At 46.3% G+C, this 27,892-nt stretch overlaps 1 protein-coding gene across 1 annotated transcript in view; it reads right to left on the bottom strand.

Moving 5' to 3' along the window:
* Nucleotides 1-27,892, bottom strand: part of Cap2 (cyclase associated actin cytoskeleton regulatory protein 2) — a 150,387-nt gene that overhangs the window by 16,413 nt on the left and 106,082 nt on the right. Inside the window, exons 5-8 of the mRNA XM_021215444.2 lie at nt 27,392-27,535; nt 26,965-27,050; nt 23,311-23,416; nt 157-346 (exon numbers count right to left, since the gene is read on the bottom strand). Of these exons, the coding sequence (XP_021071103.1) occupies nt 157-346; nt 23,311-23,416; nt 26,965-27,050; nt 27,392-27,535 (526 nt within the window). The remainder of the gene's footprint in view (nt 1-156; nt 347-23,310; nt 23,417-26,964; nt 27,051-27,391; nt 27,536-27,892) is intronic.

Genomic DNA, 27,892 nt, shown 5'->3' with positions numbered 1-27,892 from the left:
CTATGTTCAGGCTCTCACCTCAAGAGGCAACTTAGGATCCCTGTATCCTAAGGATGGTGGTGGAATGGCGTCCGCTTCCCTGAGGCTGTGGAGAACCCATATGCCTAGAGCCAAAGGGAGAGGGAGTCGGTCGGCTTCCTGGATTTGTTTTCTTACCTTTAGTGATGGCTTCTCCCTGATTGAGCTGGGCAAATAAAGCTGAGCGAGAAGGGGAGGGCTCCTCCTTTTTATCCTCATTCTCAAAAGGTGGAGGTGGCCCAGGAGGAGGCGGTGGTGGAGGTGGTGGCGGAAGACCAGGCCCAGAGGAGAGGATGGAAAACGCTGACGCTGTGGATGCCACAGGACCCTGTGGGAGACAGAAGATGGGAGCTTTGCTGAGACTGGAGCCCTGGCTGGGAGCATCAGGGGTTCAAGACTCTCCAACAGGGTCCCGGAGGCACAGGCATACATGGAGAGCCTTTTGGAAGGCCCTGGATCAGGGGGTGTGTTCTTGGGAACACACAGTCCGTTGGGTGGGCTGTGCTTGTTTAGAAATCTCACTGCAAAGTCATCAGCAAACAAACACCCACAGGCCTATATTCATGTCCATAAGAGTGGAATTCGGGGCTGGAGAGATGGCTTAGCGGTTAAGAGCACTGACTGTTCTTCCAGAGGTCCTGAGTTCGAATCCCAGCAACCACATGGTGGCTCACAAACATCTGAAATGGGATCTGGTGCCCTCTTTTGGTGTGTCTGAAGACAGTGACAGTGTACTCACTTACATTAAATAAATAACTCTTAAAAAAAAAAAAGAAAAAGATAAACAGACAAACAAGAATGAAACCTGGTCTTGACTAATGGAATCGTGAGGAAAAAGTTGTTCAATGGATAAGAAAATTAACTTTTGTGGACATGGCAAACCAAAACCACTAAGGAGGGGAGGGAGGGGGAGAGAGAAGGAGAGAAAGAGAGAGAGAGAGAGAGAGAGAGAGAGAGAGAGAGAGAGAGAGAGAGAGAGAGAAATTTGAGTACTTCTGAGTAGGTAAAGAGACTGAAATTCTCTGGAACTCATTCCCCAAATTTGTATGCCTCAGACTGGTTCCCAAAACAAAAGCCATTTGTGACCCGTGCACTGTCAGATCCAGAGGTAGAGGGCACCTAGAACCCTACAAGCTGCTGGGCCGATAGAAATGATACCCTTCCCGAGTCAAGGCTGGCGCACACCTTCAGTTTCTGCTGTCCATCATCCAATCCCCAACTCAGAGGCCTAACAAATTCAAATGACAGGACCCTGGGTATGCGCGTGTGTGTGTGTGTGTGTGTGTGTGTGTGTGTGTGTGTGTGTCTTCCTGTCCCTGCGGCTGCTCATCTTTATCAATGTGGTGTAGAATCACAGTGGAAACATACCTCTGACTACACCTTTCAGGACATTTCTAGCAGGACTCTGCTGAGAAAGGAATGCCGACTCTAAGCATCAGCAGTACCATCCCTGGGGTGGGGGCTGGATTGGGTAAAGAGGAGTTGAGCACTTGGGAGGCAGAGGCAGAGACAGGCGGATTTCTGAGTTTGAGGCCAGCCTGGTCTACAAAGTGAGTTCCAGGACAGCCAGGGCTATACAGAGAAACCCTGTCTCGAAAAAAAAACAAAGAAAAGGAGTTGAGTACCAATATTCATCTCTCTGCCTCTCACCATAATGTGGCCAGCCGCTTCACACGCCTGCTGCCAAAACTTCCCCACTGTCATGGCCTGTGTCATCAAGCTTTGAGCCAAAATTATCCCTTCCTCTCTCTCTTGTTTTAAAAGAATTATTTATTTTATGTATATGAGTACACTGTCGATGTTTTCAGACACACCAGAAGAGGGCGTCAGATCCCATCACAGATGGTTGTGAGCCACCATGTGGGTGCTAGGAATTGAACTCAGGACCTCTGGAAGAGCAGTCAGTGCTCTTAACTGCTAAGCCATCTCTCTAGCACCCCTGCCTCTCTTTAGATCCTCCTTGTTAGATATTTGGTCACAACGACAAGAAATTAACTAACACTGACCCCATAGATAGTATTCTTAGAGGACTTAAAGACAACAGACAAGGTGTGTTTATGATTATACTTTTATTTTTAATGCCTTGGTTACTGTTCGACTGCTGCGAAGAGACACCATGACCAGGGAAACCAATAAAAGAAAGCTTTTAATTGGGGGCTGGCTTACAGTTTCAGAGGGCTAGTCCACTGTCCTCATGGTGGGGAGCATGGCAGCAGGTGGGCACAGTGCTGGGGCAGTAGCTGAGAGCTTACATCCCATCCCCAGGCCGCAAGCAGAGACAGAGGGTGAGACCGAACCTGCCGAGGGCTTTTGAAACCCCAAAGCTCACCCCCAGTGATACACCTCCTCTAAAAAGGCCACACCTCCTCATCCTTCCTTACCTGTTTACCCAGTGGGAACCCCACATTTAGACACAAGAGCCTATGGGGGTCATTCTCTTCCAAACCACCCCATTTAACCTATTTTTTACCTTTTATTTTTATTTATGTATGGGTATTTGGCGTATGTGTGGGTGTCAGCTAATGTAAGTTTCCTTGAATCTGGAGTTTTAGTCAATTGTGAACTGCTTGACATGGGGGATGGGAACCGAACTCAGGTCCTCTGGGAGAGCAGGGAGTCTCTCTTAAGCACCAAGACCTCTCTTCTTCATATTAATATTTGTAAACACTGACATATAGCTATATACCTATGAAAAAGAATTAGAAGCCAATTTAATTTTAAAGTGGCAGGCCTAGTGGGAATGGGACATTCCAGGTATTTTGCTACTGAGAGTCTGAGGCAGGGGAATGACTAGTTTCAGACAATCCTGGGCTTTTCATATAGAGGTAAGTTTGGACTGCATAGTAAGACCCTGTCTCAAAATATGATGTAATTGGAAACTAAGAAACTGGGGGAGATAGAGTAGTTTGTGTGTTTTCCGTACCAAATACAAGGATTGAAACCTTATATAAGTGCCAAATGCTAATGAGCATGACGTAATCTTATTTTCATAAACAACTCGGTATGATGAGATGTCAAAGTCAGGAAGTTTTAATCTGCAGTTGTCTTTTAAAACAGCTATTTTCAAGCACTTACATAATCTCTATTCATCACAGAACTGCTGTGAATAGAAAAGGTTCTTCTCTCATTCAGAATGTGTATCTCTGAGCCTCTGAGAGGCGGAAGTCTCCTCTCCTGGAGCTACAGTTTACCACACTTTTGTTCTTTGGGTTTTTGTTGTTGTTGTTTTGTTTTTGTCTTTCCTAAGGAGGAGCAGCCTGACTCCCTCAGGATTCTGGGGTCAAGCAGAAAATGGTTTCATAGTTCTTGAGACCAATCAATTTTTTTTCTCCCCGGGATCCTACATGATTTCTGTCATGTTACTGAGGTGAAATTTGAGGGACCTGCTCAGACTCTTAAAAGGACACACAGCATAAGCTTTGCACATCAGGCCGTATCCCAGGCCTCAGTGACAGACACGCCGACAAGCCACGGAATGCTATGCTTCCTCATAACCACGCCATTATCCACGCAGCCACGGAGGGGCAGTCCCCTCCCCCATCATCTGAGACTCTTCCGCTTTGCAGGCATCCTGTTTTGTGAGAAAGGGAGCTGTCCCTGGCTTCCACATTTTAGGAACACGGGTCCCTTCGTTCTCAGAATCTAAGTGCTGGGAGATGTCGCAGCAATGGATAAACCATATCCTATCTTCTGGGGACTTTGACATATTCAGTCGGTGACAGACAGCCAACAGAGAGGGTCTACAGAGATAAATGTGGAAAATAAAATCTCCCACACCAAGGCGCCTGGAGCCTGAGAAATGCTGCCCTGGACGTGCCCTTCGGAGGTCCAGCCACATTTGTACAACATTCGCTGGGTACCAGGCTCCGGTTTCCAAGGTTACTTTCCAATTAGCATTCCAGGGCTTTTGCCGAACAGTGGACTTGAATCCTTCTGTGAATTGAATCTCTTTGGGCTGCCCCCGCACGGAGCGGGGGAGCTAAGCTTTCCTGCCGCCTTTGTACCTGTTACAGACCTCTGTGGCTTGGCACCTAGTGGGCAGCAGCCAGCAAGACGGATCCCACCTGAAACCCAGTGAAAGAGGGAGGAAGGCCCTGGGGTGGAGGTGGGGGTGGGGGTGGGGGTGGCGGAAGGACTCTTTGGTGCCAAATGTTTTCATTGATTTAGTACTGACTGACTGACTGCTCAAGTCAGGATTCCGCTCTAGACTTACTGGAACACATGAAATACCTATGGATCTGTTAAAATTTTCCAAGTCGAGGCTGTGTGGCAGAAATACTAACTGGAGAATGCAAGCGGGGTGGGCTGCATACTCGTGTGTGTGTGTGTGTGTGTGTGTGTGTGTGTGTGTGTGTGTATTCCCCCCGCCATTTATTTTGGCGCTTGTAGTGTGGGCATAACCGTGGGAACAATCATCCTGTCCTGTGGGCTGAGATGAACCTTAAATAGGACAATGTCACTTGGGCTGTACGGAAATCCCTCTGAGAGAAATGAAGAGACCCCAGAAAGGCTGTTTGCATTTAGCAAGAAGCCAGCAGCCAATGCCAGCAGCATAGTTCTAGCCCGTATCTGTTGATATTTAAAGCCACCTTTGCAGAAATCCTTTATCTATATTCAGATTTTTATTTTTTCAGAGACAGTGTCTCATGTAGCCCACATCAACCTGGAACTCACAATCTAGCCAAGGATGACCTTGAACTCCTGACCTATTTGCCTCCACCTTCCATGATCTGGGATTGCAGGTGTTTACTACCACGCTCAGATACATTCATTTATGCAGGTGCTCATGCATCCCATAAGGCCTGTGCAGGGGTCAGACAACCTACAGGAGGCAACTCTTTCCTCCTTTCCTGGGAACGGAGCCCTGGTGATCAGGCTTGGCGTTGATCTGAGCCATCTTACCCGATCTGGGCTTTGTTTATTTAAAGTCATTGGTACACAGGAAGTTGGTGGGGTGGGGTGGGGAGGAAAATGGGACTGAGGGGAAGGGGGGGAATAAATATTATCGAAATACTTTGTAAGCATGTATGAAATTCTCAAAGAATTAATACAAATATTAAGTCAGATCACGGGTCAAATGAAAGACTAGAATGGATTACCTTGTTAGGTAGCTGTTTCCCTAGATTTCCACTTAGAATACATGTGATCGAAGCACTGGGAGAAACATAACATCTCTGACTTTTTTTTTCCTTTTTGAGACAAAGTCTTGCTAATGTAGCTCAGGCTGGCCCCATGCGCCTATTCCTATTTCAGTCCTCCCTGTACAAGGATCATTAGTGTGTATCTTTATGCCTGGCTTGGTTTAGTTTTAATCTCCGCCACTCCACACTGGCCTCTCACACCCACACCTGGTTGTCTTTGTATGAATGTCTGGAATGGTCTTGGTATGGTAGGGAGATTGAGCCTCTTGGCTTTGGTACTGGAGCCCTCAGCATCAACAAGGCCTTCACAATGGCTCTGTCATGCCTTGGTACTCTTGTTGTAGAATTTCGCCTCTTGCTCAGTTACTTCCGTACTCACTGACTACAAGAACAACTCACTTGTGCCCAGATCCTGGTTCCTGATGGAATAAGTGCTCAAGTGTCCTGGTTGGGGTTGGGGGGAGGTGTCTCGGTCTCCTAGGGACTAGAGACTGGAAGTCAGCGATCCTCAGCAAGCTACCTTTGAAAGGTAGACAGACATATCAGGAGGGTAGCTGATATGTTGGGGCATCCAGACTGACTGGGAGCTATCACCAGGGCCCGGTGCCTTAGGTGCCCAACGCTGACAGTAGGACCGGAGGCTGTAGGCATTGCAGGCCAGTAGAGTTCAGGGGACAGGGCTCTGGAGCAAGGTGGATTTTGCCTTCTTCAGGATTTGAGTTGGGCCTGCACAGACACATGGGAGAGGTTGCCAAAGGGCGAGTTTGTCTGGAGGGATCTCTATAGAGGTGAGTCTCGCCTTGGGAAGCTGGAGGGTTGGCTTTGAAGAGGAGTCCCTTCCCTGCTGGGTGCAGCCTCCATCTTGGAAAACTGCCAGATCTGCACAAGGACTTCCCTCATTCCGTGAGTGGAGGCTTTGGGATTAGATCTGTGTGATGCACCAGGCTCATTAGAGGTAGGGTCTACTTGCAAACTTGGGGTCTTTTTCAAATGTTCTTCCTTCCTCCCTCGCTTCCTCTACACCCCTCTTCCATGTTCCTGGGGGTGAACAGATGCAGGCTTTGTTCTTCAGGAGCCTCCATTTGGCCAGTGAACAACTTTCGGGGGTCAGCTCTGTCTCTCTTCCCCAGAGTGGGTCAGAGAGGTCAAACTCAGGTCATCTGGGTGGGTGGCAGTTGCCTTTACTCACTGAGCAGGATTGCCAATCCTATTGTCTTATGGCTTTTAAAATCAAATCAAAACAAAACAAAATAGAACCAAACCATGGACCGTGCGTACTGAAGCTCAGATTTACCAGCCGAATCGCTGCCCTGGCACAAAGAAAGTTTTCTTAATACATTCTTTTATACTATGTGTGACTTGAACAATTACTTTCATTTTATAGCCGTGTGGCGTGGAATCAGACATCTTAGTACTCAGATCCCAGGGAGGTGAGGTCATGTGACTGAGATGAGGTCACCTAGCCCAGGGACGATGAGGGCAGAAGGTGGCAACCTCAATGCAGGAGCTCTGGGGGAGGCAGACTTCACCTTACCGAAGCAGCAGTGGCCCGTCCAGCCAGGCAAACACTTAAGCCTTTCTGAGGCTGGGGAGATGAGTTTCTGAAGTGTCTTAGAGTCTTCAGGCTGGGCACAGTTCAAGAAGAACGTCTATAAAAGTCATGTAACAATGGCTCGCCACTTAAACAATTAAAAAGAGGAGCAGAACACTTGTGATTTCCAATGGCTCTGTTCCCGGTGCAAAAGTTCACTTGTGTTGCAAGAACATGGCACAAAAATCCCAAATGAGGCTTTTAAGGCCTATTAAGATTAATTCTGAGAGCAGATGTTTGATTGTGAACTTTTTTCTTTTTCTTCTTCTCCTTTTTTTTTTTTCTGGCACAAAGACGTTTAAAAGAAAGTTAATGTTCTACAAATCTCTCTAAATTAATGTCGCTGTCCCAGGAACAGCTGTCTCTCCCATTTTTAAAGCCGTGAACTGTAGGCAGAAAACCAAGCGACACTCTAAGAGGCACATGGGTGTTTGCAAGTTTGGGGTAATCTTCAGTTATGTGCGCTACGTCACATACGCCACAGCCTACACTACGCACACCACAGCTGTGCCAGCGTGCCCCGTGGTTTGTTTTCATTCATGGCCGCTTCCCAGAGCAGTTAGGACTCAGAAGTCAGACTTTAGTTGTTGGTGTTTCTGAGACAGGATCTTGAGTTTGCTATGTAGCCCAGGCTGGCCTTAATATTCCCAGTGATTTCCTCCTGGGTGCTGTGAATGCAGGTATGAGCCACCAGGCTAGCCTCTTAGAATTTAGAGTTTTACTAGAGAGGGAAATTACTGAGGGTGTAAGTGGGGTCTTAACATTGCTCAGTGGTGGCCATTCTATATAATTAATTGCATGTTTCTTCCTCCTAATGCTACTTCTCAAATAACGAAACCATTCAGATATAGTCTAAACTTACTTCTAAGTATGCCATAAAAATGATTTCAGTTATCTAGATTTTTGGGTTTGTAGAAAGAAAGGCCAGTAGGACTAGCCCGTGTGGGGCCATGGAGCCAGACATAGGGTTGCAGTGACTTAGAGCACACTATTGGGGGGGGGGGCTTTGCAAGTTTCCTAATCCTGAAAAGAAGAGATGGAGGGGATTGAAGCAAACAAGAAATATATACAGACAGCATTAACCTCCAGCTTTGAGAATAGGTCAGGCAACCAGTATCTCCGTTGGTATTTTTTTTTACCATCATTTAAAGAGCAGAGGCCAAGAACACAAAATGATCATGTGATCCTTTCTTGGAACAGGTGGATCATGTTGCTTACACCAGGGCCTTTGCCGAGACGTCTCTTCCATAAAACTAGCTTAGCGACGGTAATATTTTGAGCCACCTGTCCTTAAAGTATTTGTGGAGATGGTAGATAAGGCCACAGGGACGGAGCAGCTGACACTCGGCAGTATTTATGGGTCTTGTTTCCCCCCCCCCTCCCTCTTTCAGGAACACACGCAGTCGGTTCCCTTGTTTCTGGGCAGAATCTCTGGTTGTCCTTTGTTGAACCATCTTGGCCCCTTTCATCACTAACAAAGCCCACCGCTAACAATCTCCAGGTAGCAGTGACAGCTCACAAGTGCCTGGTCACACCCTCAGATGGTCAGAAGTTCCCAGGCCCTGTCACTCATAGTTTGGATCCCACAGGAACTCGATGTTTTACAGCTAACATTTTATATAAAACACTGTTGATTACCTTTTCTAAAGATAACCCCTGCATGGCCTGGTATGATATAATACATGAAACATAAGAGCAATAAACGTCATTCCCATAATAGGAGACACTGACTAAAGAAAGAGCAAAAGTCTCTTCTCTCTCTTCTTTTTCTCTCCTATCTCTCTTTTCTCTTTCTCTCCTCTCTCTCCCGCCTCCCCCCCCTCTGTCCCTCTCCTCCTATAGGTCCATGAAGATCAGCTGGCCTCAAACTCACTATGTAGCCAAGGATGACTAGATTTTGATCCTCCTGTTCCTAGCTCCCAAGTGCTGGGATCACTGCTGGGGACTGAGCACAGGGTTAGAGCATACTGGGCCAGCACTCTACCACCCTAGTCCTTAAATAGTCTTTCAACCTCAAATTAATGATTTAGGGTTCTTTTGTTTGTTTGTTTGAAACAGGGACTACTGTAGTTTAGGCTGGCCTGAAATTCACTGTACACCTTAAATGTCAGATCCGCTTACTTGTGGCTCTGTGGTGCTGGGTTCACAAATGTACACCACCATTCCTGGAAGTTCAACCCTCCTGAGACATGTTCTTGTTGTGTGGCTGGCTGGTCATGAGACTCGCTGTAGAACTGGCTGTCAGTGACCCTTCTGCCTCTGTCTCTCAACTGCTGGGATCTCAGGTGTGTGCCACTGTGATTGGCTATACATACATACATACATACACACACATACACACACACACACACACACACACACACACACACATAAAATTTCTGCATCTTAATCAATGGCAGATCAACGTGTTTCCAAACATAAAGAACGTCCTTATGAACCTGCAGATTTTACATTGATACTAATGTCACAGTTCCATTACAGTTATAACAAAGAAAGATGATTGTGGATGTTTGGCTCAGTGGGTAAGTGTGCTTTTTCTGCGAGACATGAGGACCTGCGTTGGAATTTCCAGTATCCACATAAAAGATGGGTTATTGCTATATGTGCCTGTAACCCCAGCACTGGGGGAGCAGAGACAGGCTAGTCAGACTAGCTAAGATGGTGAGCCTGGTTCAGTGAAAGAGAGCCATGTGGAATAGAGACCCCCGTCTTGACGCAATGAGGAAGGAGAGTCGTTGAGGGGGACACTGGACGTCCTGTTTAGGCCTCCACATATTTGCAGGCAGGTGCACACCCCCTACACTCAGATGCATGCATACCACACACCACAAACACAGACAAGAAAATCATGAAATAAAACAAGCATCTCTGCATAGCAACGGAAGGATGCTCATCCTAGCAACACAAGTGCAAGCCGGCTCGGACTCATGGCTCCAGGCTGAATTCTTTCTACCACTTGTTCGGATTTTGAGACTTCTGCCAAGGAAAAGAAAGCTCCCGGGACCCGTTCCAAGAAAACAGAATTGTTAATAATACCACAGAGAAGTGCTACATAATATTTTAAGGACATGCTTATTAATAACGTTTGGAAAGCCAATTTAAAGACTGTTTTCTCTTTATTAAGGGATATTGAACACGATGGAGGTTTCTGATTCCCACAAAATCCTATAATACTTCTATGCAGTTGCTATAAAAAGGTGGGTGCACAACTGTGACATGACATGGGGCCTTGTTTGGATTAGTTCTCAAAGTCACAGGCTCCGAACAGTTTTATCCCAAGATGTGAAAGGGAAGGTTACTGAGAACCCAAATCTCAGGGTGAGGACGTGGCTCTATCTGAAGCCTGCCTGCTTAACCAAAAGGAGCCCTGGCTTAATCCCCAGCACTGCATAAACTGGCGTTTCCACACGTCAGTCATTCTGGCATTTGGGAGTTGGAGGCTGGAAGAACAGAAGTTCAAGGTCATCCCTTGGCTACAAAGGGAGTTTGAATCCAGCTTAGGCTACATGAGACCATGCCCCAGAAATGAAACGGAACAATCAAGATGACCACAGCCTTGCGCCCAGATCTCAGCATTTTGCCCCAGCTTCTGAGCTTGCTCTTCTCTGTCTCAGGACGGTTATCCGCCAGTGGATCTTGTATGTTGCTCCTTTGGCGACATGGACAAATCAGGGAGTTGCAATAGATGAGAAAAAACAAAACCAAGTCACTTCAGAGACACTCACATTGGAAAAACCCCAAGAGAGACTCCCGCGGTCAGTGCCAGTAAAATCAGATCTGTGCTTCACGTCTTAATCCGCATGTCTAGATAAGTCCTTCCAAAATTGATTTCTATTCGACATGCCCAAGGTAGGATTTTTTGATAAAGGTGGACCAGGCCATCCCAGCAGAGACAATATGTGGGGGCACAGTCTAGTTGACTGGCGCTGCTAGGCAGTTGAGAGAGATCATCTTGGTAAGTGGCTGTTGTGACGAGTCTGACCTTGCTCTGCAGCTGAAACCTAGACCAAATCTGGACTCTCCAAGTCGTCTTTTCTTCTTGACGGCCGGCATCAGCAACACGAAAATACAGTTTCTCATAAAAGAAGGAAAAATAAAATTTCCGTGGGAAAGCTTCCCAGAGTTAAAGATAGCCAAGTCTACCCATCAAAGAGAGCACGCTGGAGAGCCAACGGCTGTATAAATAAATGCCAAGAGCGACTCATGCTTTGACTCAGCTGGACAGTGACTACATTGGGCTGGTTGAGGCTTACTTTGTCACGGAATTCAAGGTTTTGTTGCTTTTCATTTGGATTTTAGGATCCTAAAGAGATGACCAGCACTTTGGAAGCAGCAGTCATGAAGACCAAGGCAAGTTAAGGGCTGCTAGAGAGATCACTAGTGTTGTATATGTATTTTCACATTTTAAATGAAAATACCCAAGTGTGTCATCTTTTGAGCTTAAGAGTTGAGGTGTGGTAATGCAGAGTAATGTGTGCTGGCTGATACAGGGTAACCTGGGCTAACACAGGGTAACCTGGGCTAACACAGGGTAACCTGGGCTAACACAGGGCAACATGGACTTCAATTCCAACTCCAGATTTCATGGAAAAAGGTCAGTTGATATTTGGGTTTCCTTCTCTCCCCCTTCCTCTCTCCCTCCCCACCTGTCCTTCTCCCTCCTTCCTTCCCCCCTCCTTCCTTCCTTTATAGTGCTGAATGGAACACAGGTCTTCAAGAACGTCAAGTAGGTAGGTGCTCTTCCACTGAGCCGATCCCCAGGGGTTGCAGTGTGCTTAGTTTGAATGACAGGTATGGTAGACAGGGGCCAGGGATCAGCTCTGTACATTATTTCATGAAGTGTTGTATCACGTGTATAGGATAACCCATATCTTCCCTCTTTTCTTAAGAACCCCCCCTTTTTTTTCTTAACATGCTATCAGACTCAATATCACTTCGTGTCATCTGAAGATGAGAGGCAGCAGGTGGCCGGGGCAGGACAGGGTCTGACACTGAGCAGTGTGAAAATGTGCTGTCCACTCTCATCACCGTCTTGGCATAGAAATAAAGACATACACACACACATAAAGACACAACCTATAGTTATTGAGTGCGGCTAGTCAGGTGAACGTGGGCAGGGGCATCATCTATGTCTAAAGCCCTGGGGCAATCACTAGGGACCCTTGGGTGCCTCTTCTATGAGCTCATAGCCTCAGGGCAGAGAAGACACTTCTGTGCCCCCAGACAGGCCCCTACCTCTCCACCCCGCCTCTCCATGTCTTCATTTAGAAGGCTTCACTTCTATGAACTGGAAGACTCTCCCAGATCCCTCAGGGTTCAACTCCAATATCTTTTCATAGTTTTATGAAGTAGAACATATGCATGCGTGTTACATGTTCACGTGGGTGTACCAGTATGTGCACATGCATGTACATGGGTGTATGTGCTTGAAGAGGCCAGTGGTCAGCTTCAGCTGATATTCCTTGGTGTCATCTACCTTAGTGTTTTGAGACAGGGTCTTTCACTGGGGCTTGGGGCTTCCAATTATGCTAAGCTGGCCAGAGAGCCCCAGGGGTCTGTTTGTTCCCCTCTCCCCAGAGCTGTCATTAGAAGTGCCACACCTGGCTTTTCAAGTAGGTGCAAGTCCTAATGCTCATAGAGCATGCCCTTTAGCAACAACCATCCCGCAGCCCCTTCTGGAGCTCTTCTGGGAGGACAGGCCCTGTTCCCCTGGAGACTCCCCAGAACACTGCTACAGTAATTTGCATCACACCACAGACATTTGCTGGTGAATCTGGGTTTGGTTTGGTCAACTCCAGAACTCTGGAGTTCCTTTTCATTCATCTTACTGCTGTCTGCCAGTCATGGGGCCCAGGACCTGGGATCTGGGAGGTGTCTCATCAACCGATATCATTTACTGATATAAATAGATCACTTATAAACCTAAGTATCACGGTGGAAGTACAGATCTTCAGATGCTTCTGCAGAGAGGTTGGGACAGGGCATAGTGGTACATGGAGTAGAATTGTTTATTTATTTTAAGTATGTGAACACACTGTAGCTGTATTCAGACACACCAGAAGAGGGTGTCAGATCCCATTACAGATGGTTGTAAGCTACTATGTGGTTGCTGGGAATTGAACTCAGGACCTCCGGAAGAGCAGCCAGTGCTCTTAACCGCTGAGCCATCTCTCCAGCCCTGTGGAGAACCTTTTTACCAGAGTCCAAATAGATAGGGCTTTCCAATCTTGGACTTCCGGTCTCCAAAACTCTGAACTAAAGAATATGTTTTACTTATAAAGGACCCAACGTGGAGTGTTTTGTTATAGCAACAGAAAAGGAGCCCACAAGCATGCTCGTATCTCCCGTGGAGAACACTTCTGACCTGTTACGCCCTTCTGATAATCTTGTGGTATGTGAAAGAATAAATGACAAGAATCCTCAATTACACTGTACCTGTCAATGTTATAAATAAAGAAAACAGAAAATAAAAATAATGAAATCAGCTGGGGCTGGAGAGATGGCTCAGCAATCAGGAGCACTGGCTGCTCTTCCAGAGGACCCAGCACCTACACAGCGGCTCATGACTGTAACTCGAGTTTCAGGAGGTCTGACACTATCACATAGACACACGTGCAGGCAACGCATGCAGGTAAAAATGAATTTACTTTTGAGAGAGGGTCTATGTTGCTCAGGGTGGTCTCTCACGTTTGTAGCAGTCCTCTGGGCTCAGTTGTGAGTGCCTGGATGATAGGTATGTGCTACTCTGTCCACCTCAAAAATGGAATTCTAACTGAATATGTTACTAAAATAGTCCCAGGATATGGTTTAAATAAGTTAGGAATGAGAATTATTAACTCCTGACTCCTCAAACTTAGAGGCTTTGAGTTCTTGGTTGTAAAAATTTTCAAGTAAACAGAATAATCTCAACTATTAAATCAGACAGTTTTAAAAGCTACTACTATTTTGATTTATGGAGGGAGACCAATACTCTAAAATATTTATACTTTCTTTCAACAAACACCAAAACCCAAAGGTATTTACGAGACAATAGAAACAGTTATAAACACACAACTCAAAGCGCCATACTTTTGTTAATTCTACACGAGGCTATCTGATTGTTCTGGACGTATGCACAGTCTACTGAAGACACATCCTGGGTTAAAATAAATCTATACTGATAAACATTGATCTTAAAACCTTCAGGCAGACCCTGAATCTATGAGCAGTCATCTGTCGATTTAGACAATTGGTTTGCAGATAATCAAGAAGAGCTCATTATGTGAAAACACGACTCCTCAGTTTTTCAAGGTTGTCTACTCTTCCCCCCTCACTTTGTGAAGCCCCCCCCCGAAAGTCACTAGTAACAAATGATGTGTTACACTACCAGTTCTGGATGTATTACTTGCATTAGCATCCCCAGTGATAAAGTGCCTGGCTAATGGAATTTAAGGGAGAAAAGCTTTCTTTTGTCTCTCAGTTTAAAGGGATCACAGTCCATTGTGGCTGGAAGGTATGGTGGCGGGATTGGTTTGAAACTGTGCTAGTGAGAGCTAGCTTACATGCAGGTGGATCAGGAAGTAGAACCAGGGAGATGCCTACGTTCGGTTCAGGTTCTCCTCTCTCCCTTTTCATTCAGTTCTGAGACGCCAGCCCACTGGATAGATTTGTCTACATCTCAGCAGGGTTAGCCTCCTCACTTAATCTTCCTGGGAAAGATCTGATGGCCACAACAGAGGTGTGCCTCACTGCTGCTCTAGGCCTTTCTTTCTTTAATCAAGTTAAGAAATGGAAGCCACAGTCTACGGACCGTACTAGCCAGAACGTCCTAATCTCATTGGAAATTAACCAATGTTCTGGATGCTGACAGCCTTTTCAAGGTCTTTCCCAGGCCTCCATTCACATTGGTGGCCAGGCCATCCTTCTTACAGCTGTAAGACCTCCCTGCCCCATATCTTTTCATTGTCTCCTTGATAGATCCTTTAAGGAATGGCGGCCCCCAGGTTTTTATCCCTGTCATGCTTTTTCTATCCCTTCCTCCCTTTAGATGATTTATAGCATGTGTGCTAGGTTTTCCCTTCTTTCTGTGATGCCTCACCGGCTCCTCAAACACAGCCGAGCAGCAGGCATTTTCCTCCTGCTTCCTCCTAGGCTGCTTCTAGAATGATACCCCATTTCTATTACTTTTCCTAAAAATCCAGATTGGAAATTTTGTGATTAGATTTGAGTTCTCCTCTACCTTCCCTCCCCAAACCATCATCACCTTCGCGTTCCCATTCATCTGTCCGTCTGTCCCCTGCTCTGTTTCTTCTTTAGGTCACACATTGATCACCAGCCTCCTAAGGTGTACTGGGTCCCCTGGGCTCTTCCCTCTCTCATGTATCAAATACAATTCAAAGCTCTTTCTGCAGCTTGTAACATTCTGCTTGGCCACCTATAGTGAAAGTAACAAGCCTTGTTGCTACCTATGACCCAACCTCTGAGCCTAACTACAAAGTTGCCTTCACCAGCTCTGCAAAACCACTAGCCTTTATAGTCTGCCTGGAAAAGCTGGGTATGCATACAGGATGTGCACATACTGAACTCTTTGCTTGGAAATACCCTTTTCTTTCTTCTTTCCTTCCTTCCTTCCTTTCTTTCCCTTTTTTCTTTCTTTTCTCCTCCCTCCTCCTTCTCCTCCTCCTCCTCCTTCTTCTTCTTCTCTCTCTCTCCTCTCTCTCTCTCCTCTCTCTCTCTCTCTCTCTCTCTCTCTCTCTCTCTCTCTCTCTCTCTCTCTCTCTCTGAGAGTTTCTCTATGTTTCTCTGTGTATCCCTGGCTGTCCTGAAACTTACTCTGTAGACCAGGCTGGCTTCAAACTCACATAGATTCTCCTGCCTCTGCCTCCTGAGTGCTGGGGTTAAAGGCGTGCCCCAACTCTTATTCACACCCTTCCAAGTGTCAGCCTCGTGGCCTTTCCTGACCATCCAGGAGTCTAAATATTTTCCAGTATGGCCTACACTATTGCATTCATTTGTGTTATCATAATGATCTTGGGGATGGGGAGGCTGCTTAGTTGGTAGAGTGCTTGCCCAGCCATTACAAAGTGAATGGTTCAATCGAAGCCTTGCATAAACAGGGTGGAACTGCGCCTGCCTGTAATCTCAGCACTCAAGAGGTGGTGGCAAGGGGATCAGAAGCTCAAGATCATCCTTGATTTTACAGGGACTTAAGGACAGTCTGGAATATAGGAAACCCTGTCTCAGAAACGAACAACCAAACCACTACACCACCAACAAATTATCTCCCTATAAGAACTTCTTTGGGTCAATGGAAACATACGAGTCACCCCATGTCCTGTAACTCCTCACCCATGTGCCTGTTAGTGATCCCAATAAAAATCTCATTGTCATCCCTTTGGTCTGGCATTGGCTCCCTCTCTAGGGTGTGTATAGACCTGTCTGTCACACACCAGCTCTGCAAGCTCGTATATAAATTTTAGCAGGTGACACGGATACCTGCCTTGTCACGTACCTGCTGATATTTGTAGCACCTTTCTCAGAACTCTGTGCACAATGGCTGAATCAGAAACGTGAGGTTAGCTTAGTGGTCTCTTTGAAGCCAACGCGGCCATTCCCAAGCCTGGCTTCATTTGTGCATGCGGGGCTCCTTGGTTTATTGGTGGGGATTTAACCCACTTTGATCAACATGGCTCTGATGAAGATGAGAATGCCGCTTCAGCGTTTCCTTGCTTTACCACGGAGAATACCTGGGCAAGCTCACCGCAGGTTGAGAAGGCTCTAAGTAAAGTCGTATTTAATGCCCTGATCTTAGCCCCATCGCACAGTGCAGACGGAGTGAGTGTCTTCCTTGTGACCTGGCTTTGGAAAGAGATGGTAGCACTTGCTGCTCACTGGGGAAAGATTCAAACCCACAACACAACATTCCGGTGTCTACTGGTTTTGCCACCAACCTACAACTGAAAAATCATTACGGGAGGCCAGGCACACAGCTCAGTGGTAGATCACTTGGCTCACACGTGCTGGGCCTCAAGCTCTATCTCCAGCATTAAAAAAAAAAAAAAAAAAAAAAAAACCAAACAACAAGCACAAAACAAGCCATTTGAGATAGGTGTAGTGGCACATGCCAGCCCTCAGGAGGCGGCGGCAGGAGGATTGCCCAAAGTTCCAGCCCAGCCTGGTCTAAACAGTGACTTCAAAGCCAACCAAAGGTTACTGGGACCGTATCAAACAAATAAGACAACAGCAACCACAAAACTCTGAGTCAATAAATGGCTCATCAGAATTCAATCTAGAGTCCCGGATGGTGGAAGCAGAGAACCAGCTCCTGAGAGTTTGTCCTCTGACTTCTGAGTGTGAGCTATGGCATGGGCACACATACACACGCTTGATGGATAAATGTAATCGAAAATGCAAGCAACGACAACAACAAAAATCTTAAGTTGAATCACTGTAAGCCAGGGAACTGTCTGTAGTTGGCTGCCCAAGGACCCCAATGGAGGGTGGGGGGGCTAAAGGATCAAGAACAAATCAGTTTAGTTAATGCAGCTGTGGGCAGGTGCACTGCCCAGAGCTGCTCTGGAAAGAAGGGCATCTGTAGAGGTCAGCAGTGAGCTTTGCAGCCCAGGCAAGTGACATACTCTCTGGGGCCCAGCCGCTCCCTGTAACCCGTGAACCAAGGTGAGGTTTGCACAAGCTCTAAATGAAGCATGCATATAGAAGGTTGAGCCCAGTTCTGCAAATGTTAAGAGGGACCAGAGAGACCAGAAGACCTGCGACTCGCATATATTTAACCACACACGGTAGAGTCTACATTATTCATGGTAACTCAGGATGCCCTCTGGCAGCTTTTAATTGGACCACAAGCAAAGGGTTAGCCTTTTGCTTTGTTAATAGACATTTATTTGGATTTATATTGAAAAATAGGCCGAAAGGGACATGGCTCTCTGGGAGGACAGAAATGATGCTGAGGTGGCTTGCCTTGGGGGAAGAAACCTTCTTCCTTTATCGTTTCAACCCGCAACATCCACTTTTCTGATTGTTCATGGGAGGTTCTGATGGATGACAGCTAACACACAGGGAAGATGTTTAAAGATCACATGGTTAACACTAAAAATCCAAACATGGGTTGGTGGGATGGCTCAGGGCAAGTCTAGTGACTTGAGTTTGATCCCTGGAACCCATGGAGAAGTGGAAGAGGAGACTCCGTGTAGTTGTCCTTTGTGCCCACTAAATGACCCTGGTTCTCCCCTCCCAACAGTATCACAGCCAAGTGCTATGGTGTATGCCTAAAATCCCAGTACTTGGATGATAGAAGTAGGAAGATCAAGAATTCAAGGCTAGCCTGGGCTATGTAGAGAGTTTGAGGTCAGCACAGAGTACATGAGACACTGTCTCAAGAAAAACCAACCAGCCAAACCAAAACAAACCAAAACAAAAAAACACCCCCCCCCCAAAACCCAAAAGCCCCAAATGTAAGATTCATTAAAACCGTCACGTAAGTCTTTAATCCACCCACATGGTTTCGTTCTACTTTACAGATAACTGCAGCCACTTTCTAAAGCTATAGTAAGTACAGTTGTGCAAAAGAGCAGGGATGTGCCTACAAGTTCGACACCCAGAGTGTCACCAAGCTCGGCCTCTTAATCGATCTTGTTCGTGGAATTCCTGGCAAGATCTGTACAGTTCACAGGAAAAGTTTAGTTGCCCGCCCGTGTCATGACGGGTGTGAGGACCGGGCTTCGGTCTCCCAGCGGCAGGCATCTGGTTTGAATTTTTTTGCTCGTGGTTCTTACAAATCTGTCTAACTGCAGGGTGGGCAGATCCCTGGTGCCTCTCCCAGGCTTGTGCCAAAAGATCAATTTAGTTAACAAAGTGTCTCTGGACCTTAGCTCGGAAGAAGCAACATCAGTCAATATGAAAAAGACTCCGGAAGAAAGGCGCTGAAAGAAAAGCCAAGTCATTTCTGGTTTGGACTGCTGCTAGGTCCATGCTGGCTTCAAGCTGAAGAAGAGCCCAGAGAAATAACAAGACTACATGGACTGAAGTCAGTGTAATAAGAGACACAGACAGGCGACTTCACAGCTGCTCACTCCGAAGCGCCAAACACTTCCGCCCCCACCCACCCCAGCACACTATGCACACACTCACTGCCTCCCCTGTTGCTGCCCCAAACAATCCCTGCCCTCAGAGTTCCGCATTTGTCGGTGACAAGTGGACAGGCGGGGCAGCAGCTGCTGGCACAGCTGTGCTGGGAAGGCCAAGGTTAGGAGGCGGCAACTGGAAAGATCCAGTCGCAGCTGCTCTCTTGGAGGTGGGGTGGGCATTTGTTAGCACAAGGTACCCCAGGGTCCTTAGTAATGGGCTAAAAGACCCAGAGTGGAAAATGTCAAAATCCAACTTGGAAATGGGAAAAAAAAAAACCCAGCAACTACTCAAGACCCTTGCAGTGTTGCCTATCCGTAGCTTTATAAAGTCTAGGCAGCACTGCAGTGGACTGTCTGCAAAGATGCAGTGGGCTGGTGGGGTGGCTCAGTGGGTAAAGGCATTTGCCATGCAAATCTGATGTGTTGAATCCCTGAACTCATGGTGGCAGAGAAGAACTGACTCCCCAGAGTTGACCTCTGACCTCCCGACCCCGTCCCCCCCCCCACACACACACATACATGGAATTGATTTTGCATACCTATGATCGGTAGATAAACAGGAGAAAGGATTGTATTTATTTTTTTGTTCCCAAGGGCCATTTTGATCAGATGATTCTAATAGTCCCTCTTTTCAAGAACTGCGAGTCTGCCTTATCTACGAACATTCATTTTGCTGGGCACCAGAAGAGCAATCCGGGAGACACTAGTTTGGCTTGGACAATAGCTTGTACTTGGGATCTTAAGTAGGTTTTTAGAAATGTAAGGTTGGAATTGAATTTTCAAATCCCAAACTACAACTTTTATAATATGTTTTCTTATATGTGTATGAGAGTTTCGCTCTCATAGATGTCTGTCTGTGTGCCGTATGAATGTGTGCTGCCCGAGGAGTGAGAAGAGGGTGGCTGACCCTCCTGGACCTGCAGTTGTGGACGGTTGAGAGCCAGCCACAGACAAGAAATTTCATGCATTTCTTAAAGGTTTTAAGAAGGAGGGTGGCTGTGGATGGGGTGAATGTCTTGCAGACTGATTAGAACCCTTTCACCTCTGTTCTAGGGCTGTTTTGTTATAAATTATGGAGATGTGGGTCCTGGGAATTGAACCTGGGCCATCTACGAGAGCACTAAGTGCTCTTAATCACTGACCAATCTCTTTACCCTTATAATGTACTTTTTAACCCTTCTCCTTCAAATTTTAGACAAGGAGGGTAAAAATCAGGAAAAACTATGGGTCTAAGCATATGTCTGGCCACTTTTCAAAAGACTGTACACGTGTGGTGCAGAATAAAAACTTTCCTATTGTAACTACTTCATATTTTAAGTACCGGGTCACGACTGGGTCACAGCTATCTTTTCGTTGTCCAACTGGAGAAGGAGCATGGGGCGGGGGTGTGGCTGGGTGCTAGAGCCTGTGTGCATTTACTGTTTCCCACAGAACTTTCCCATGACTTAAACCATGTGCTCAGTAAACAATAGCTGTTATTAATATGACAATCTGTGAGGCCAAATTTGCTCCAGGGATGGCTTATACGTCGTGTAAATGTATAACACGTGTTTTATGTCATTGCTTTTTTAAAATGCGGGATGTGATGGATCTGTAGATTGCACAACTGATTTTGTGAGTTTCAGCGAGAGCTTTATCAAAAGTGACGTGGAGGAAAGGCTATCGGATCACGTCGTGCATGGAAAGAAACACAACGTTTGTGAGACTTGGTTTTATGCTTTAGTGTGTGTCTGTAAAATATATGTCCTCTTAGTTGCAATAAAAAGTTACTGGCACAAAGCGGACATTCTCCTCTACCCCTTGATATGACGGAATGAGCCCAGACTTCATACATGCTAGGCAAGTGCTCCTCCGCCCAGCTACTCCTCCAGGTTCTAGAAGCACTTATTTTGTAATGAACACAATAAAGTGAGCATTCACTCTAGAACAAAGAAAAGCACTTACGTATTTTTCTATCATTAATAATCAGATCTTCTCTTTTATATTCATAGAAATGATTGCCTAGCTTTATATGTGGTAAGGGTATTCAAACTATTTAGAAGAATTTTTTTAATCCATTTATTTTTTTTATGAGTCTCATTTGAGAGTTAGCATCTGTTGACATTGTTTTCTACAAGTGGATTGCCATCCCTCTTATATTAGTCCGTCAGAAGACAATAATGGCTCTGAGGATTCCTAACCCTCGTCTTATCATTCTCTAATGGTGGCTTATCCCTATGGCCAAGATGTGTCACTCGCCCTTTGGGATGCACACATTTAAAACAAAACGGTCCTTCATTTGAAACAGATGTGGATGAGTTCTAATCAGTTCACAAGACATTCACCCCATCCACATCCTCCCCACTTCCTAAAACCATTTAGACATGCATGAAATTTCTTGGCTACATCATTATGCTGTGCAGCGTAAGTGTCGAAGTAGAAAATGTAAAGGAATGTCAGACTGGGGGGGGTTTATTGCTAACATTCTGTCCCTGTTGGGAAACGCTTGGAGGAACCCCACACTTGGTTCAAAACTCAAAAATCACAATTACCTCAGCACTGCTGCTCTCAGCACTCGCCGATCGATCCCCGCATGCGGGAACACAGCAGTCAGGGGGACTTGAACTTTTACAGCAGTGAGGGGGACTTTGACCTTTGGACAGAAGTCACAAAGGTCTCACTTCCGTTTTTCCCAGTTAAACTGTTGACTATTTAAAGGTACTATTCATTTCTAACGGAAGGGACTTTCCATCAGAAGCAAGTACAGAGACTCCGGGAGGTAAGGAAGGTCCCAAGAGTCCCAGAATACACACTATGTATACTTGATACCATCGGCTGAGCATGAACTCCGAGCTCTAAGTCAGCAACCTGGGCGGAACACAGAGGAGTCTTTCTAAGCATGTGAGAACACAAAAAACACAACAGCACCTGCTAAGGACACAACAAGCACAGGGGAGAACCCCCACCCTGGGGGTGGGACTGGTGAAGAGCAACAGATGTCTTGCAAAGCTGTGACGTTTGAGTTGAGGCGAGGGAAGATGTGGGGTGCCTACCTCTGGGAAACTAAGGTTATAAGCATAATATCCAAGCAGTATGTGTGCATCCAATTCAGGAACAGCCATATCTTTTGGCTTTTATCTAAGCCAGTGGTCGTACCACTTAATTAATACAGTCTTTCATATAGTGATGACCCCAGTCTTGAAATTATTTTTGTTGCTACTTCATAACTGTAATTTCGCTACGGCTATGAGTTTGGGTGTATCTGATATGCAGATGGTCTTAAGCATCCCCCGTGAAAGCGTCGTGCGACCCACCCACCCCACCCCCCTGCCCCTGGGGGTTGTGAACGGCAGGTGGAGAAGCACTGGTCTAAGTGTCGTGTGTGCTCAGGATAGCTCAGGCAGTCAGCGACTGCTGCAGTGTTCAGTGAGCCTGGAAGGAGCTGAGGCTGGGGAGGTCAGGGCTATTGCAGTCTCCCATATGGAAGGTACAGTGGGAACACATATACGCGGAGGCTTACTCCATTGCTAAGGCACAGCCAAAGTGCTAGGGTCGGGCTGGAGACGCGGCTTGGTTGGTGCAGTACTTGTTCAGCACCAGTGAGACCCTGAGCTTGGCTTCCAGCGCCATATGAACGAAGAGGGGTGGCAAATGCCTGCAATCCAAGCACTCGGAAAGTAGGGGCAGGTGAAAGGTCATTTAAGGTTACCCAGGGCAGCCTGGACGGTAGGAGGTACTGTCTCAGCTCTCTCCTGACTACAAGCAAACATACCCAAATCCGAACAAGACTGACACACCACGACAAGAGCGATTGCTCATTAAACTTTGCTATATCAAAAATAAATATTTCGAACTTTTAGTTGGTATTTTATTTACAACTGTACCCCTAAAGCTTGTGTGCCCTTTAATTCCCATCCCTTAACACCATCTTGGTGCCTGTAAACCCTTGAGCCTGAGTTGAGCCCTCTATGGTAAGCAGTGGGCTGTTGTCCATGTGATCACCACCCGGGCAAATCTTAGCGGCGGTGGGATCTGCTGTGACAGCTTTCCATTTGTTTTCTTATGAGCGCACACTAATTACATAAAATAATAGGTTTCATTATGACATTTTCCTAAGTATAGATGTTTATCATACAGTGTGAAAATAGGAGGGAGTTGTATTTGTGGGACTAGCTTATTTCCTTTAACATGGTGGCCTAGGTTCCATCTATTTTTCCTTCAAATGACATGATCTCATCCTTTATGGCTGAATAAAAAGTACTCCCTTTGCATCCTTATCGTAGGCAGCCTAACCATTTCCTGCTCTGCAGGCAGTTAACAGAGTCTCCTAAAGGAAATGCTGTCTCCACAAAGCTTTTAGCCCTATCTTGCGATACATTCTAAGGCCACACGGGATACACATCTTCCCAAGTGTCCTTATGGCCTCTGATATTCGGGTCAGAGAGGGCTTGGTACTTACTGTTTTGCTCCAAGTAAGGCCTGTGGTGTGATGCTCCTTGATGTAGGCTTGCAGCTCGCTCCAGATATTGAGGTAGGACCTCACCCAATCCACGTGGCGCAGATCGCTTCGTCGCAAGAGAGTGGATGAGAACAGAGTTAGGATAGAAACTACAGTTTTTATACTTTGTTACCGGGCAGCCAGAGCTCCGGAGGAGTCCAGGAGCCAAAGGGGAGCATTGAGAATGTGGGTAACCCTGAGTGCTCCAGAGGGAGGAGGGGGATGGCCAATGCTCCCAGCTTTGGGAATGGACAGACAGAGATACAGAGAAGGGGACCTGGTCACGTGATGCTGACAGAAGGAGTGTGCCATTCCTAGTGGGGGTGACGGCAGAGAGCAGACCGTTCCTTCTGACCTCTTTCCCATACAAAATAAAGAACAGCATGCTTCTAGGAGCAAGAATGGCATAAAAAAGAAGAAGAAAAAGAGGGGATAAGATCATTTAGCTTGTTTCCTAGTAATCCAGCAGATATTTGGTTTCAGAAGTATGGTTGGCCGGAGACTTCTACTCATGGAGATGGTCATGAATGACAGGGAAGTTGGTATTGTGAGAAAAACATTTTCTTGTTATCAGCCAAGACCCTGTACTTCTAAGGTGACTCTTGATGAGGTACCTTATTGGATGCTCTTGGCAATGTGAGCAATGTGGACTTTGATCATAAGGTTTTGTTTTACTGAATGAAGAGCTCACCGAAAAGTTTTCTTAATAGGGCTAACACCTGTGATCATGAGAGACATTAGAACAGGCAAATGGCTGCATTTCTTTGCTAAAATATATTATTATTATTATTTCTTTGAGAATTTCATATTTAGTTACATTCATCCCCCTTTGCTCCCTACAATCATCAGCTCACCAGAATAAGATGTTCAAGGGGGGCTGGGACCCAGGTGAGCCCACCCACACCTCTGGTGACATTTCTCTGGCTTCTTTTTTATCTGTTTTAGTCACTCTGCTGAGGAAGTGCATGGTGACGCTGACTGGCTTTTATATGTAACATTGATAGTTGAGGTCAAGTGGCAAAGGCTGGGCTGGGCTAGTTGGCACGATCTTGTAATTACAGCTGGAAAAGGAGGCTGGGGCTGGAGAGTCACACTGAAGCGCTGCCCAGACTACAGAGTGAGTGCAAGGCTAGCCTGGACAACTCGGTGAGGATGTCTCAAAATGAAGGAAAGTGAAAAGCGGGTTGGGGTGTAGTTTAGTGGGAATGTGTTTGTAAACACGGGAGGTCCTGAGTTCTACTCCTAGCTCTGTAACAAACAACCTCCAAGTGGGCAAAGACTGGACTTATTCTGTATAGATGCAAGAAAGAGGGGAAGCCCAAACCCCTTCGGTGATGACAGCACCTCAGGAGACTACACAGACAGTGAGTAGACACTTAGGGCGGAGAGACAAGGAGCAGCAACGGGTGAGTGCAAGTCTCGTCAGGGGAGGAGGTGAAAAGATTGTGAAATTAATTGTTGGGATAAATACATGAAATAATAACTTATACTACAATTCCCTATAACTCACATATGGTATATGTATGTATGTGTGTGTGTGTATATATATATATATATACACACACACACACATATCTATCTATCTATCTATCTATCTATCTATCTATCTATCTATCTATCTATCTATCTATCTACACACACTAAATATTGATTTAAAATATAGCTTGGTGTGGTGGCATATGCTTGCATTTCAGTGGGCTGAGGCAGGAGGATCATGAGTTTGAAGTTGGGCACTGGGCTCCATAGTGAGATCTTGTCTCAAAACAAACAGGCAGGCAGGCAGACAGACAGACAGACAAGAAAAAAGTCTCCCAGGAGACACTTCCCCCTCAAAAAAATCCCACTTAAAAAAAAAAACGTGCAAATTTTGGGTGCTACCGTCTTAGTCAATAGGCTAGATCATGGAAGGTATTGGTATATGCTATACTTCCCCCCCCCCCCACATTCTATGTAAAGTATATCTTCTGGTTCTGACATTAAGATTTGCATCAGTAAATTTACTGAGATGATAATTTAGAAAATCCAGGTCCTCTGATTTCCTTCCATATGAGCAGTCTGGAATAAGGAAGAACTGTCCCTAGGAGGCCCTGAGGGCTTGACAGCTGATGGCTACTTCTGCTGGTTCCACTTGAGAGCTCAGAGGGGGACCTACTAGAGGCCAGAGCCAGACAGCGCAAGACCACTGCTCTTATTTTTGTCCCAATCCTTCTAGTTACCAGGGATTGGCCACATCACACTTAGCCAGCTGTGGCCCCACTGGAGGGTGAGGGCTCGTGGGACAATCTGTAAATAGTTTAAGAGACATTTTTCTAGATCCCTTCTTAGCTTGGCCTTTCTCCATTTGATCGTATTTTTCTTCTAACCTCACATCGGTCTCTCTAGCATCCATTATCTGGGCTGTAGGACACCAGATCTTTCCATGCTGGTCCTCCAGCCAAAACTCTGCCCTTTCAACAGCTGCTGAGGGTTGTTGAGATGACAGCTGTCTGTCCTCCAGGTTCTGCTTCCGCTCAGTTTCCGGGTTCGTGCCCACTTTGCCTATCTCATGGTCTCCTCAGTCTCAGTGCTGGACTCCTCCGTTCCTTCTGTCTAGTCTCTCACTACCTCTACTTTGATCAATGGAAATTCCCACTGCGCTTGGAGGCACTTGGGAGAATAGCCATGAGTTCGAGGCCAGCCCAGGATACATCAAGAGACTCTGTCTCAAGACATGAAACAAACAAACAAAACAAAACAAGTTCCATCTTATAGGTTCAGTCTTTAAGTACAGGAATTTAAAATGTAGTGATGTGGTCAAGTGGGGACAGCTTATTCACTGAAAGAAAACTGAGGCAGCTTTCTTTATAAAATGTGTGTGTCTGTCGGGATCTGAGTCCCCTCTCCATGTGGCTTTCCCTTTAAAAGTAGGATGTTAAAACTTTTCTTTTTAAAAAAAGTATTAAAAATGAAAAAGTCTTTATTTATGCTTGTATGTGTGTCCCCCTATGTGACTATGTGCGGGGGGGGGTGGGGGGCAGGGCTGTAGGCGTCTGCAGAGGACAGATGAGGGTGTTGGCTCCCCTCGAGCTGAAGTTGAGACTTGCATACACACCCCAAATCTGGCCCTCTAGAAGAGCAGAAACTGCTCGTAACCACTGAGCAATATCGCCACTCCCTTATTTTTTGGTTATCTTATTGCATTTATTCATTTAATTTGTGTGCGTATGTGCGTTGGTATGTACTCTGAGGTGTGCTCGTGGAAGTCACAGGACACCTACGGGAGGCCATTCTCTCTTCATCTATGCGAGCTGAAGAAATTCTAACCAGGCCATCGAGGTGTGGTGGCAAGAAGATTGCTGAGCTGTCTCAACAGTCTTTTTATTTTTTTCAAGACAAGGTCTCATGTGGCCCTGGGTAGATCTTACATTTTCCACGGAACAAAAATTTTTCTATGGAACCTTGAACTCCTGATCTTCCTTCTCCTGACTCCCAAGTGCCGGGTCCACAGTCTCTCAGCTCAAAGATGGGATTTTAATCTCAAGCTTACTCGGTGTACCAACGGAGAGTCTGGTGACTAAGTCTATTAAGCTTCAGGAGCAAATGTCTGGGAATCCAGCCGGTAGAGGGAATACGTACCTGTGCTTGTAGTCCTTCAGGACCCTGTTTGTGTAAAAGGTGGCAGCGTCGTTCATCTCCTTGACATAAGGACCAGGTTTGGGGGACTGAGAAAACAGGACCATCACCCAAGCATAGGAGGAAAAAAACATTAGGATAAGAAAGAGAACACCTCGAAGAAGCTGCAGGAAAGCAACAGAAGGAGGGGCGAGAGTCGGATGGAGGCAGTGGGTGTATTGTAAAGGCTGAAGAAACGCTTTCCCGTCTCAGAGTAGAAAGCAGGGGCCTTAAACAGGGTAAGAGGAAGCTGAAGCATCCACCCTGGAAGGAGCCTTCCTTCAGTGGACCGGACTACGGGGGGAGGACCGTGAAGGTGGCCCCGGAAGTCCCTGAAACTGTGGCGAGGGGATGTGAGGGGATGTGCGGCATTCCGTCGTAACTCACTCACCACGGCTATCCAGCCCAGGGCGGCAATGCTTTCGCTGACCGCCGAGAGGTGGTTGAACATGTTGCTCCCCCGGTTTCTCTCGCGGAAAGTCTGTATTTCTTGAATCTTCTCCGATATGGGCTTCAGAAGGACAGCAACTTCATTCTGCAGGCAAACGTAGGATCGGTTACTGTGAGCAGACAGAAGCCTCTGGGCACAGTCCTGAGGGCCACCCAGGGATTGCCATGGCTCAGGGGTCTGAAAGGAACACATACGTGCCCCATCTTGCAGGATGGTTTTCTTTTCTTTTTCTTTTTTTTAAAGACTTACTTATTTTTTTTTTATGTTTATGTGATTACACTGTCAGTGTCTTCAGACACCCCAGAAGAGGGCATCAGACCACATTATGGATGGTTGTGAGCTACCATGTGGTTGCTGGGAATTGAACTCAGGACCTCTGGAAGAGCAGTCAGTGCTCTTAACTGCTGAGCCATCTCTCCAGCCCCCTGGTTTCTTTATTAT

Source organism: Mus pahari, chromosome 16 (genome assembly GCF_900095145.1).
Source record: "Mus pahari chromosome 16, PAHARI_EIJ_v1.1, whole genome shotgun sequence".
In the NCBI taxonomy this organism is placed as follows: Eukaryota; Metazoa; Chordata; class Mammalia; order Rodentia; family Muridae; genus Mus; species Mus pahari.
This window is presented reverse-complemented; position numbering and strand designations above follow the sequence as displayed.